This window comes from Peromyscus eremicus, chromosome 8b, assembly GCF_949786415.1.
Source record: "Peromyscus eremicus chromosome 8b, PerEre_H2_v1, whole genome shotgun sequence".
NCBI classification, from domain to species: Eukaryota; Metazoa; Chordata; class Mammalia; order Rodentia; family Cricetidae; genus Peromyscus; species Peromyscus eremicus.
Window position 1 is genome coordinate 26,329,820 of NC_081424.1, and position 14,576 is coordinate 26,344,395.

At 42.7% G+C, this 14,576-nt stretch overlaps 1 protein-coding gene across 2 annotated transcripts in view; it reads left to right on the top strand.

Moving 5' to 3' along the window:
- Ncoa7 (nuclear receptor coactivator 7) overlaps positions 1–14,576 on the top strand; it is a 150,681-nt gene that overhangs the window by 17,254 nt on the left and 118,851 nt on the right. For both annotated transcript variants that reach the window (XM_059272601.1, XM_059272602.1), the window contains exon 2: positions 7,581–7,700. In XM_059272601.1, coding sequence (XP_059128584.1) covers positions 7,642–7,700 — 59 coding nt within the window. In that variant the 5' untranslated portion in view covers positions 7,581–7,641. The remainder of the gene's footprint in view (positions 1–7,580; positions 7,701–14,576) is intronic.

A 14,576-nucleotide genomic window follows, 5' to 3' on the forward strand; every position in this document is an offset into this window, starting at 1 on the left:
TATTTATTTCTTTTAGAGTTTCCAATATGGTGGTGTACAGGTTTTTAATGTATGTCTTTATGGTTTTCTGTATCTCCTCAGTATCTATTGATATGTGTCCCTTTTGATCCCTTCTTTTCAAAGTAGTGAAATGGTTTCTTATCTCCTTCCTCTTATAGCTAAACCTGCCCTGTAGAAGTATAAGCATTATGTTTTCAAGTGAACTTGTACTTGAGATCTTACTATTGAAACATCTGTTGTTGATTGCTTTCCTTTTCAATATTGTGTTGACTATAAAATTGTATGAGTTGGTTGTATTATCTACGGGTTTTGCTTTGATCTGATACAGGGCATATGAGGTGTCGCTTTAGATGGTGGTGTTGGTTTTGATAAGGTTGAAAAATCTGCCCCTACAGCAGTCACATGTAGGCACTGCCCATCTTGCTAGATCACAGTTAAGAGATTAGGAATCTACTTTATCTGTGGACATCTGTTGGGAAACCATTCTTCCCAAATTGAGCCATAATCTCTTTCCTCCCCTGTCCTTGCTTTGAATACCCATGGAGTCTAAATCCTCTACTGGAGAAAGAGCTTTCAGATAGAGTTTTCAAAGTATTTAATTCCAAGTGCTGTCTCAGGCTGAAGCTGGCCAGCTTGTTTGACTAATATTCTTAAATTTTAGTTTGTTTGTTTTGTTGTTGTTTTCTTTGGTTTTTTGAGACAGAGTTTCTCTGTGTAGCTTTGGAGCCTGTCCTGGAACTCACTCTGTAGCCCAGGCTGGCCTCGAACTCACAGAGATCCACCTGCCTCTGCCTCCCGAGTGCTGGCATTAAAGGCATGCGCCACCACCACCCGGCTTAAATTTTAGTTTTATGGTACTCAAACATCCTATTTGCTGTAATCACTCTACATTTCTACTGTAATGTGAGATCTGGAAATAGATGCTAATCATGATATATTCTCCTAAAAAGATAGTCACAGACTATCAATTTTCTGGGCAGGTAGTATGAGTGTTTTGTGGGGGTAGGGTGCACAATTGAGTCATGACACTGAGTATATGGATCTTACTGTTGTTCCAAACTTTGAATCATACTCATGTGTGCTAACAGTAAGTTCACCTCTCTGTTCCCTTGGTGCCTCGCCAGCATTGGGGGTAAACTCCACTTTATAATAATTGACCCCCTTTTACATACAGCTGAGGCTTTCCTTACTTCTAATATTGCAACCAAAGAGGTCCATTATCCTTCTAAAGGGCTGATTAAAAAAAAAAGTCAGTGTATTTTCATTTAAGTCTGTGGTAATTTTACTGGGACGGCTGGGACTTAAGCAAGAATGCTCAATTCCCCCAGTGACATCCTCCCCGCAGATAGAGGACTGAGACCAACTTCTAACTCCAAGGTAGGTTAGTCACTCAGCTAGCCCATTCCTGGGATTCAGTGGTGAATTCAATGATTCCCTTATGCGTCCAACCATGAAAATAACCATCCACACATCTGGATTGCGTTTCTCCTTCTTGTCCATCAACAGATGGAGAAAAGCTGACCAAACGTCTTTTTGGGAGCTTGCTTCACCTTTCCAAATCCCCAGGCTAGGGTTTTCAAAAATGAAAGAGGAAAATTAGGTCAGTGCAGTTGACTCTGCCAGTATCCCTTCGGCGGCGGCATCATCATCATCATCTCCTAACGTTGCACTCCAGCCAAACCAGACCGCTGAGGATTCTCCAAGCACCGCTCGTTCCCTGACATCCACTTGTACATCCGCATTCTACCCAGCCTCTTCTGCATTCATAGCCCAGCACTGACATCACCTATGGCTGTCTCTCTCTCACACCCTTCCTCTTCCAGGCAGTCAGCTGCTCCCTCTGTGCTCTGCACTTCTTTGTGTCTGCCAACACCAGAGCATGCATTTTTCATCTTTAATGGTTGGTGAGTCACAGCCTCCTGCCTTTCCTGAGCTTCCAGGATGCTGTATAAGGCTACCCTTCCTCTATATATCTGCTGAGGATATTTGTTCCACGGGAGATGTTTCAACTGGAATCCACCCTGTGGTTCTGCTGAATCTCAGGGGTCACTGGTTCCTGTTCTGGATCATCTCTTACGTTGTCCTTGAGACCTTTGCAATGTCCTCTAGTGCATAGTTTACACAATCCTCTTTCTAACTTTTGTTGAAATTAAACTCTTTCCCATTTTCAGCTTTATAGCATTTCTTACATATTTGATGACTCCAGATTCCTGGTTTTTGTCTTGGAGAAACCTCATAATGAATTTCCTCTTCTTAGAACTTGTAAAATAACCAGTCGAGACTAGAGATGGATCTCTATTTATAGTATGGAGTAATTTTGGTGGGATTTTCTCACTGTTTATTAAGAGCACACTGAAACTCATTGTTTAATTCAGGTTTCCAAGGAAGAGAAACTAAACTAGAATGGAGTCTACCACTTATTTTGCCATCCAAGAACTTAGGTGCATTTCCCTGGGGACAACGCCCTTAACAGATTCTGAACCTTTCCCTGTTTATTAATTTGCTTCTGGCATAACTCTTGGGTCTTTATGGTCATTACATCTCTGTTTAGTTGTTGCTGTTTTTTTGTGTATGATTATATATTTGTTTATTTGGGGCATTGCCTCCTGGCTTTCTCAAAGGTTTGTGGCACAAATTTGTATTTAGTTCTATGTCTTTCTTCCTAGGTTTTTTGTTAAGAAAAACATTCAAATTTCTGACCTGGGTTAATAGTGAGTTTTGAATATCCTTCCTTTGTTTAAATGTGGCTCCGAGCGAGAATGAACACCTGTCATGTTTTGCTCTATGTAATTTTCTGGAAGGAAGTGCCTGTATAAAAGGTACATTTTGGTCTGTTCTAAAGTGGCCAGACTCGGTGTAACGAGGCCCCAGCACATGTCCTGTCATCATTTCATTTGTCTATTAGGAAACATGTTGTTGGGGAACCAGTTGCAGGGCTTTGGAGATTGGTCCTGACTGGTTATACCTGCCTGCCCAAGGCTCTATAGTGTGTCAAATGGGAGTCCAGAAGCCTTGTAGTACTGTGTCGTCCACACTGCCTTACTATAATAGGAAGTCTCCACTAGTTTTGCTCTTGAATTCTGTCAGCGGTACCACAGTCTCACACAGAGGACACTGCACTCGTAATATGAAAAACCAAGCAAAACCTTCTCTGTATCATAGCATTAATGGGGGGAGGGTTTCTATGTTTTTGAAAATGAACTGAATCTAGGCTGATACTGGCCATTCTGGTTTAAAATCACACACATACAAAAAAAAAAAAAAAGACATTTAGATGAAAGATTTATCTTGCGTTCCCTCAGAAAACACTTTTAGATCTACAATAAACCATAAATACAGGAGACTCTGGCCTAGAGTGTATTGATGTGAGAAAATGTCAACATTAAATGAATGAAGGGCTTTTAAGAAGCCCATTATAACCACTTACCCGGGAAAATGTAGTTCCCATTAGAGACTGACTTAGGAGCTTTGGTTCCTCACTGAAGCGTGAAGGCTGCTGTGTGGTGCTCTCTGCAAATCATTTTCATAGCGTCCACTGCCCACCTCTTCCTGGTTAATCTGCTGCTGTGTTTCGAGCTGAAATGAGAGCATATGTCTTGTTTAAAGAATCATCTTAAAATTCACAGACCTAAAAACAAGCAACATTAGCATATTTAATTTATCTAATAGAATATTGGGGCTAGGGGTGGGGCTTGGGCTCCATTAGCTCTAAACAGAACAGTAGCACCAGATGTCAATTCTCGGGTTGTTTACTCTTTCCATCTCTTGCCTATTTTTATCAATATTTTTGTACTGGAATCAAACATTAGCTTCTGGCCCAGCTTTCAATATAAAAATTTTCCAATTAGGTTGTTATGACTTCATTTTTATTCATGAGGAGAAATCTAATCAACAGAGACCATTACATGTTTGTGCCATGTGGAAGAGAACTTTAAGCCACGTAGCCCAGGGAGGATGGAGAACCTAGGATTTGAGTCCATTCAGGACTCTGAAAAAAGCTGGAAGGAGTCAGTATCCCCCATCAGAATTCTTTGTTTGATACACACACGCACACATGCACACACACACGCACACGCACATGCACATACGCACGTACGCATGCATTTGTCTGAAAGTTTATCTGAATTTTCTACTAATTGTAGTACCATATATTTGGGGAGAGTCAAAGGAAGTGTCCACCAAGGTGCTGCTTGGCCTGAAGGCAGCTCATGGTTTGAGCCTGTGGAAGCTAAGTGACAGGCTTGTCACACCGTCTGTGATGCAATGCCCTGAGGTAACAGATAACCAGCTAGCTACATTCCCGAAGAGGAGAGAAAAGGGCACACTAAGAAAGGCATGTGCTAGACCCGATCAGGAAAAGGAAGCAGCCTCAAGCTTGGGAAAGGAATGAAGGAAAGGGTGGAGTTGAGAAAGGGCCCTGATTCCAAACCATAGTGTGGGGTAGAGCTAACTAGAGCCGGAAGTTCAGCTCCCACCTTTTTCTTATCACCCAGATTCTTGTGTGAACATAAATTACCTCAGCTCATTGTAGTGTGGCCTCCATGCCCACTGCTCTTTGGACTCAGTGCTGGTTGGTAGCTACATTTGTCTTAACCTGCATGGTTTTTGCTGTAACACTGGCCATTGTAGATCCCATACTACGTTATCTGGTTCATCTCTGATTGCTTTTGACTCCAAAGTTTGTTACAAGACAAATGGACTATATCCCTGTTCCAGTGCTGTCGAGTAAGGATAATTGATTGACATCTCATGCCCCGCCCCCACCTTTAGACAGTGAGGTTTTCTGAGTGAAGTGGTTCTGAGGATTAATAAAGTAGATAAGGAGCCCAAATAAACGACATCAAGATTGATTCCCTTTCCCCACTCCTACCCTTCCGATAAGGTATTTCCTCCTTCTGGGGTCCCTCATCTCTCTTTACCTATTGCAGTATTATGTATTATAATAAAACAATGGAGAGTCTAGGATTTCAGTCCATTCAAGACTCTGAAAAAAGCTGGAAGGAGTCAGTATCACTCATCAGAATTCTTTATTATGTTACTTTCATCAAAATAGAACCTTTTATGTTCTAAATCTAAATTTTTTTGGCAGCTCCAAGTTGCTACCACACATTGGCTGTTTGCTCACGTTTGTTTTCCCCATGGAGGAATTTTTTTACTTTTATTATTTTTATATTTTTGAAGGCGCAGCCCATGCCAAGCTTCCATGGTGATCTCATCATATTTTTTTTCTTTTCATTTCTTTTTCTCCTAATGATAACCACATGCTGCAAATTTCATATTCTTTTTCCTCTAGTGTTTTATTGTCCTCCTATGCTCTCATTGTCACCGAATTAAGCAAAGACTAGAGAATGTCTCCAGTTGAGCACCTACAGGCCCCTGGAAGGCATACATAGCCAACATTGATCTCAGTCTCCTTATTACTGCCCCCTTTCCCCCACACACTGCGCCTCTTCCTGTACATTGAATGGTGGCTTTGCTGTCACAGTCCACCTGGTCCCTGAAGCAGAGATATAGATCGTCTTCATTCCTTCTCCTGTGCAGCCTATATTGAATAGACTGCCAAATCTCAATTCATCTGCCTCTTAAGCCTTCCTCGAATTGACTCTCCTTTCTGTACCAATTGCTGTTGCCTAGTTTTGAGCTTTCTTCCCTTCACCAATTTTAACCCTAAGTTCTTTCTCACAAATCTACTGCCTTCATTCTTCCAAGTCGTCCTCTGATCCTGATGATGCCACACTGACTCACCAGAGCATCCTCTGGTGGCTTCCTTTCATATGTGCCAAGAATGAGAAAATTGGTGTTCTCAGGAACAGTCGCGGAACTCTTTGCTCATGACACACCAGCTGCAGATACAGTCCACGGCTTTGGTGTGCTCACTTAGAGATGGCCAGCAAGTGCCTCAGCGAGTGGGGAGCATGGGATGCCTAGCTGGGGTGATGCATGGCTCTTTAGCGTGACAAAGGAGCTCTTCCTTCCCTGACCCCTGTCCTTCCCATGCCTTGTTTTTCAGTCCCACACTACTGTGCTGCACACTTTGCACTGGAAGAGCAGGGGGCTCTTCTGTTCTCTTGCTTTGGTTCCGGCTGAACCGCTTTCCCCTACCTCTGTTGGGAAGCCCACACTCATGCTAATGTCCTTACTATGTGAGATGAGGGCATTAGGTGGGCTACCTAAGGCTCAGTGGGTTGGTTTGTTTTTGTTTATGTTGAGGCTTTTAGGGTTTAAAAAGAGGAGCCAGCAATTAAGAGGATATACTATTCTTGTAGAATGCTTGTGGTTGGTTCCCAGCACCCATATAAGGCAGCTCACAACTTCCAGTAATTCTAACTCCAGGGGGAGTCGGAGGCCTCTTCCAGTACCTCCCCTTACGTGCACTTACCCATACACAGCAGACTCATACACATAATTAAAAATAATTTTAAAACTTTAAGGCTCTTAATTGACACAAAAAAAAAATGCATGTCTTTGTGTCCAACATGGCATTTTGAGATACGTACATTTTGGGATGCTGATTTTGAGTGGTGTTTTTTTTCTGTAATCTCCTGTGGCACCTGGGTCTCCTCTGAAACAGTGAATGTCTCATAATATTGCAGTATTGCGTCTGCCTCACAAATGACAGTAGATTCTGTTAGAGCAAATCTCATGCCTCATTTAGCTTGAACTTCAGTGTGTGTAATAGTGCCTTTCCTATGATGTATGTTGTATATAAAAATGAATTAATTGAAGTAAATATGTAAACAATTTTATCTTATAAATGTGCTTTGCTTTCTTTAAAATTGAAATTTGGTCGATGAACATGCGTGAGATTGGGTGAGTGTGAGATCGCAGTAGGAAATTCACTGGCTGAAGCTGGTAGTGGGCGGCCATGGAGGATCTTGAGCAGAGGAAGAGCATGATGGAAGTGGTATTTGGGGAAGACTGTTCTAGAAAGAACCTTTTCCTTTCATTGGTTTACACGGTTGCAGCAAGTGTAGTGGAGGGTGTCGGGCCGGAGAGAGGCTGAGCGAGTGCAGAGAGCCACCGCCTCCCAAGTCCTTTCCTGAGCCTCTATGTTTCCACATTTGTTCAAGCGGGATGTTCCTGCTGACATGTTCCTGAAGGCAAAAGAGAATGCTGACGTGGGTTTACTTTGTGAGCAAAGTGCATTTCTGGAATACACCTAAGTGAGCCGTCTTCATACTTACCCGTGAGAACGATTTGTGATGCATTGCTAGGAAAGGGAGATGTCGTGCAGAATATTTAAAAAAATTAGTGAGTAAGTAGCGTCATGCAGCACTACCCCTCAGTCTTCTGGTCAGTGGAAGTTTTCGCTTTGAAATCACTGTTAATTATGAAGAAAGCGTTTCAGTTTGGTTTCCCATCCATAGTCGGTTTTGTGGCTTAAACATTCTCATGGTAGTGTTGTGGTTTGCTTCATTCCCAGCCCATTTGCATTTTGGACTTGACTCATGTGACTATTTCCTGGTTAAAGTTTATCCTTCATTTGTTTTGGACCATGTAACTCTACTCTACTTTATTCTGCCTATTAGCCATTGTAAACTTCTCAACTTATAGCTGCTTTATTTTTTTTTTAATTGCAGGAATATGACTCACTGATTAAAAAGGACGTTTCCAAGTACTTTGCACTTTTGGTTGTGTATTATGGATACCAAGGAGGAGAAGAAGGAACAGAAGGAACGGAAACAGAGTTATTTTGCTCGGTAAGCACTTATTTTGCAAAATTATATCAGTGGCTTAAAACAATAACACTCGAGAGGACTTTGGCCTCGAGAATTACTTGGCACTCTGTGTTCTGTGTGATTGTTCGGCAGGAGAGTGAGTGACCAACAGAAGTTAAATATCCTTTGTCCTTTGTAAAGTTAGTGTCTGAGGAATGACCCGTCTTTCTAAGTGGATGGTCCTCTGAGGCTCCAGCCCCTTGGAGGGTATTGCAGTCCTGTGCTAACCTGTGGGTTGATTGGAATTCAGTGCTCAGCAGCTTCTCTGGAGTGTTAATGCTGGGTGTTTAGCTCCTGCCGGTCAGGAATTTAATTGACTGGGCACTGATTTAAAATCTGACACATTTAAAGCATTACAGAGAATCATGACTAAGAAAACACGTGTTTTGTAGGTGGAATGGGTTAGATGTCGTCATTAGAATCCCATATCTTAAGGCTTCAGCTCCTCTAGTGTACGCGTGCTTTATGACAGAGTATCTGGTGTCTGCTTGTTACAGGTTTGAGCCACTGTTTGGCTGTCCCTCACTAATCAAAATTAAAATTAAAATTAAAATGGCCTCAGAGACAGCCTGGGTTTCAAGTAATCATTATGGGCTCCTAAGTTGGTATGCTTAAGAACTGAATTTAACCTCACTGTATCTCCAACCTGCAATCTATGCTTGTAAGGATGCATTTCCCATTTCCTAAATATGGTCCCTAAAAGAGGATACTGCGTCCTGCCCTTTTGTAACCATTCTTGTGCCCTTCACTCTACCGGACACTCTTAACTACTAGTGAATTTCTAGGCTCCAGTTTCTCAGTTCAAGACTATTATATAAATGAATTCATATACCATATAAGTTATGGTAATTAGTTTTTTTTTCCTCTCTGTAATTTAGTCGTGATCCATCCACGCTGTTGTGTGTATTAGTTATCGCTAATTTATTCCTGTGTGTTAAATGGTTCTATTCCATGGATGGAGGATGTTAGCTTTTTAGTCATTGTTCTATTGAAGAACATTTGTTTCTGGTTTGGGCTGTTATAAGTAAAGCTGCTTGTTATCATCGATCTACAAATTTTTGTGTGAACATTAAAGTTTTCATTTCTCTAGGTTAAATACCCAATTGCTGGGTCAAATAATAAATGACTGTTTTATAAGAAACCACCAGTCTTTTCCAGAATGAATGGTGGTAGCACATGGCATTCCCATCAGCCATGTATGAGTGACCCTGTTTGCGCTGTCACCAGCATTTGACGGTGTCGGTATTTATTTTAGCCATTCCCAGAGTGTGCAGTAATAGTTCATCGCAGTTTTAATTAATGCCTAATGATTCTGGTGCCTGTTCATATGAATACTACCGTCTCTAAATCATCAGTGAAATTTATTTTCATGGCTTTTACCCATTTTTAAATTGAATCTCCTGGCTTTTACTGTTGAATTTGGGGGGCTTATTACACATTTTATGTATAGTCCTTTATGAGATGTATGGTTCACAAATATTCTGGTGCAGCCAATGGCTTGTTTTTATTTATTTTTAATTTTTTTGTTTTGTTTTTTTCTTTTAGTAGAACAAAAGTTTTAAACTTTGTTCTGGTTCGGTTTATCAGTTTCTGCTCTTGTGAATTGTGAATTGTGCTTTAGGTGTCAAATGTGACATTTCTGTCCTGTCCTAGATTCTAAAGCTATTCCTTCTTGCTTTATTTTTCTGAAGGGTTTTTTTTTTTTATAATATTTTGCTTTTTATTTAAGGCTTTGTTCCATTTTGAGCTAAGTTTTGGATGTGATGTAGAATTCAGGGTTCTTGGCTCTCCCCACCCCGCTCTCTTTTCCTTTTTTCTACAGGTGCCCTATGGAGATAGTTCCAAAAGTGAGAATGCTTTTTATTCTGGCTATAAAGTGATTTCCAAATCCCAGTGCTAAAACCTGGTTGATGATGAACAACCTGCTCCATGTTAACTTCTTATCCTAAAATATAAAGGGAGCCCCTTAAACCAGCATGCAGACCCACACTGGAAAAGGGCATAGCTTTTCAGCCCATAAACATCCACTTATTTGTGATGTGTGTACCTTATCCTCTTCTGAAAAACAGTCAAAGGAAAAGGCATATAGAGCTAACAATGCATCCGTGTGACCTTGGCACTTTCTGGGGTTTAGATCAAGGTTAAAAAAATCAGTGGGACTTTAAACACAGTTAACAGATTTGTCACTAGAAAGTGCAGAGAACAAGGTGGAGAGGGAGAAGAGGAAGGGGAGGAAGGAAGTGGGGAGAGAGAGGGAGGGAGAGAGAGGGGAGAAGGGGGAGAAAAGAGGAGGGGGGAGAGAAGGCAAGGAAGCGAAAGAGAAGGGGAGGAGGAAGAAAACAGGAAAGAGGAAGGGAAAGAGAGAGAGCATGAGAGAGTTTACCCTATAGTTCAGCTATACAATGAAAGCCGGAAGTGGTGACATTATTAAAAAGCAAAAAGCAAAACAACAAAAGGATTCTACAAAAGAGTTAAACAACCAAAAAAATTTAAGAAAAAAGAAAGGAAGGAAGGAAGGGAAAAGGGAAGAAAGAAAGAGGAGCCACCCAGAGTATAAATCGTTCCAAATGCTTCCTGATGAAACTCGCTGTGTCATAAGGAGGAATTGCCCAATGGCACTTACTTGAGAGCCAGTTCCTGACAACACAGGGCAGCTTTTTCTGGGGCAGTCTACTTAAGGGCAGTCCAAGCAAGTCCCAGCAATCTCTGAAGGAGCGCAAAGTCAGGCCAAGGGCAAGGCCAGCTTGACGCAATCACAGTTTTCCTCTAAACCAAATCACGTACTTCACCTAAATCGCCTGATGTGTTCAGAGAAAAGAAAAGGCAAGATTTGCCCTGCTCTGCTTGCTACCACTGTATGTGTCCAATGGCCCCAAGCTGCTTTCGAACTATTTCCCTCTGCCCCTCCCTGCCCATTTCCTTGTTAGTAAATAGTCCACAATTTCTGTGTGTGCTATTTTATCATGCAGTTTCATAAACGTTGTGTGACTGTGTTTGGTAAATACTCTCTTACCAAACCTCCTCCATTGATGTGCTTTTCAATTACAGCAAGGTTAAATTTAAGAGTCTGCTTTAAATGGGCATAGTGCCACGCACTTGTATTCCTAGCGCCAGAGTCTGAGGGAGATGGAAGGAGACTGAGGCAGGAGCGTCTCAAGTTGCACATGAAGTTGGCCCCAGTAGGAAATCCCAGACTAGCTGTGCCTACAGAGTAAGGCCCCACCTCCAGAAAGTAAAGTAAAAAAGCATACTTTAATAATCTCCCTTTGAATTGATGATTTCGAATATAGCTGTATAACTCTGTAAATGGGAAAGTGGATTCCCATTGGGTGGATTTACTCTGCATAAGTCCTGGTGAATTTTTAGGATAGCCTGACCTTGGCCAGCTGGTTATCAGGAGCTTCCGTGGAGTTAAGAGTTTTGATGTAGTTGTTTAGTTGGATTGGTTGATTCTTGGGACCCTTCTTATGTCTTTGCAAAGAATTTGTAGACTCAAAGTATATTAGCTATATATTTATTAACCCCTTGATCCTTAACAAGTCTTGAAAAAAACCAAATGCAAGTCTAGGCATGGTCCTGCATAACTGTCATCCTCAGGAGGCAGAGGTATCGGGATACTCCCACAAGTTTGAGGACAGTGAGTCTTCATCAGCAATTTCCAGATCAGACAGGGCTGATACGATGAGACCCGGTCTCAAGATAAAAAAGAAAGAAGAAAATAAAAACACCTCAAAACATCAAAAATAAACAAAACTCGTCATCAAGTGAAGAACTGCATTATTGAATAACTTTATTCTTTGTCCTTCTGTGTTCTGGGGAAAACTTTAGGTGACATGACCCTGCTGGCTTGCCTTACATTGTCGTAAAAATGCAACTATTTCTTAATTAGGGCCGAATAGGGCTCCTGCTCTTCCACATTCATTTGATATTGTTTGCAATCTGTGATTTTCATGTGGGTTCCTCTATACTGAGTGTGTGTATGTGTGTGTGTGTGTGTCAGAGGTCAGAGAGAGAGAGAGAGAGAGAGAGAGAGAGAGAGAGAGAGAGAGAGAGAGAGGTGTTAAGGATAGTTCTCAGGGCCCCCAATATTCTAAACAAACACAACTACTAAACTGTACCTCAAGGCTCTTTAAATCTTTTGAATGCTGGCATAATGGCGCTTGCCGCCAGGACTGGTGACCTGAATTCCATCCCTGAGCCCCACATGGTGGAAGGAGGGAAGACACAGCTCCCACAGTGTGTTCTCTTACCTCCGTGACAAGTGCTGAAGTGTGTACCAGCCCACACACATACCCAGGAAAATAAATAAATGTAAAAATCCCTTTAAAGTTCTTTGAAATATAGGGGTTCAGGATCAAGGGTTACCTGATGACCAAGTGGAAGGTTCCAGTAGGTTCAGGAAGGGGCTGCAGGAGCGTTGTGGGAGGACTATGGGAGGGTTACAGGTTACTTTTTACCTCTGCAGGGTCTGGCGGGGCAGGCAAGTTGACCCTGAGTGACTCCTCAGACTGCGTTGTGCGCAGAGGTTTGCCTTCCCCAGACTTGCTGGCTCCTGCCTCCTCCCTTGCTTATCACCAGAAGCAGAACTGTGGCTCCCCGCCCCCCTCTCTTCTCTTACCCACCCCTGTCAGGGCCAGCGGCGTGGTTCCAGCCATCTCTGTCAGCAGCTGCGATGATAAAGGACACAGAGTACAGAGCACACTGGAGCCCCCAGCCCCACCCCTCAGATAACGCTGCACTCCGACTGGCGGCCTCTGACCTGGCCGTTGCCGTCCTCAGCTTCCCAGTTACCAGCACAGTGAAGGTCACTTCACTAAACAGCCTCGGACGAGTCCTTGAAATGTCCTTTCCGGTTCTTCAGTTGCTAAATGCGAATCATGTTTTGAAGTTTTTATTGTATCATTTATTGATTTGCATGTATGTGAGCCCATGCATGTCACAGAGCCCACGCATGTCCCCGTGCACATGTGGAGATCAGAGGGTAATTTTCAAGAGTCAGTTCTCTCCTTCCACCGTGTTGGTCCTGGTATTGAATTCAGGTTGCCAGGCCTCACGACAGGTACTTTTACCCACTGAGCCATCTTTGCCAGCCCAGATGAGACCCACATTAAGGATGATTTGGAAAAAGCAAGCATCCTAGTTGGGATAGGGGGCCGTATCAAGGAGAGTCAGAGCTAGGCAGATGGTCCTCAAGTCCCTTCCACTCACTTTTTTCTTGAGGGTGCATGGTAGACTTGCCCGTTCTGGCAGAGAGAAACCAAGATGGCCGTGTAGACAGGAAGGCTGGCTGGTGCTGAGAAGGTCCAGACAGTTCATCCCAGGCCTTCCTCCCATGGCGACCTGCACTTTGATCCTCACGCAGTTCTCATCCCCACAGGCTGGTCTCATCCTGTGAGCTGCTCCTGCTGTTGAGATCAGGGAGAAGGAACTGTTATATAATAAGTCAAGTTAGACCCATATGCTTCCCAGAGACACTGGTAGGTAGTACAGTTAGGTACCAGAAAATGATGCTGTGAATTAGATTGTCCAAAGGGCCTTGAGAAGTCTGAGTTTTCCACGTATTTTACAGTTGGGCCCTAAACCTATGAGGCAAATGATCAATGATGTACTGCCTTAGTCCCAAGGTACTTTAGATTCGGTGACTGGTAATCAAAGTCACTGTCATATCTCAGGGAGGTGCTCCAGAGATGCACTACCAGGAAGATGTTGAGGCAGCCAGAGGCCTGGAACTGATCACCTTTATCTGTGATCAGCATCTTTTTCCAGGGTTCAGTGTAATTATTACCCTCTTCCTCCATGCCTCGATGGGGAAGAGGCTTTGAAAACAAATCCATATAATCTTCATACGTAACAATCTTCGTCCCCAAAGAGGATTTGACTCTTACGGAGGTTTAGACCTAAAGATGCTGATAGCAGGGTCCACAGCAAAGCAGCAGCTAAGCCCATCTTTGTTTTCCCATCCAGAGCTTGTGCCCTGCAACCCTGCTTAGAACCGAGGGGCACCTTTGTGGCAAAGGGCAGCTTGTAGAGTGCAGCCTCTTAAACTCTGGCCACACCCCTGATGGAGTATAACTGAACGTGGAGGTCTTGAAAAAGTTGGCACCGATAAAAGGCTTCTTGACTTAGAATGACCAAAATGTAACTCCCAATCAAACGTATCATGAATTCCAGGGTGTACTGGGCAGTTCGAGATCACGCAGCGGCGTCATACAGTTTCCCTGCAGCCTTTGGGTCTGAACACACAGTGTGTGAGTGTGTGTGTGTGTGTGTGTGTGTGTGTGTGTGTGTGTGCCATTGTGCCACTCAGTGCTGGGAAATGTGGCCTGAAACACCTCAGCTCCGATTTGAGACTGTTGTATGCTGTGCACTGCAGTGTGTTTACTATTTATACAAGCTCTCTGCTTTTATAGAAACACAGTTTAATTATAGAAAGCAAAGACTTATCTTTTTCCTACTCTTATTCCTTAGCAGGTAAGTATCAAGTTAGTATGTCTTTGGGTTAAACTATGTTATAATGGTTAGTTTTTAAAAATTATTTTTATTATTATTTATGTATACATATGTATGTCTCCACATGACTGAGGAGGACAGAGGGAAGTCAGATCCCCTGGAGCTGGATTTACAGGCAGTTGTGAGCTGCCATGTGGGTGCTGGGTATTGAACTCAGGTCCTCTACAAGTGTGGGATGTGCTCTTAACCTCTGAGCCATCATTCCAACCCTATGACTCTTGATTTTTAAAAAACTAGGGTTTGAATTGCTGACCTGAGTTTAACTTTAAAAAAATCATTAAATGAATTTGAGCTTGTGATTAGGACAGATGTGTAATACAGTAGTTTCTGAGGTACCTTAAATATACC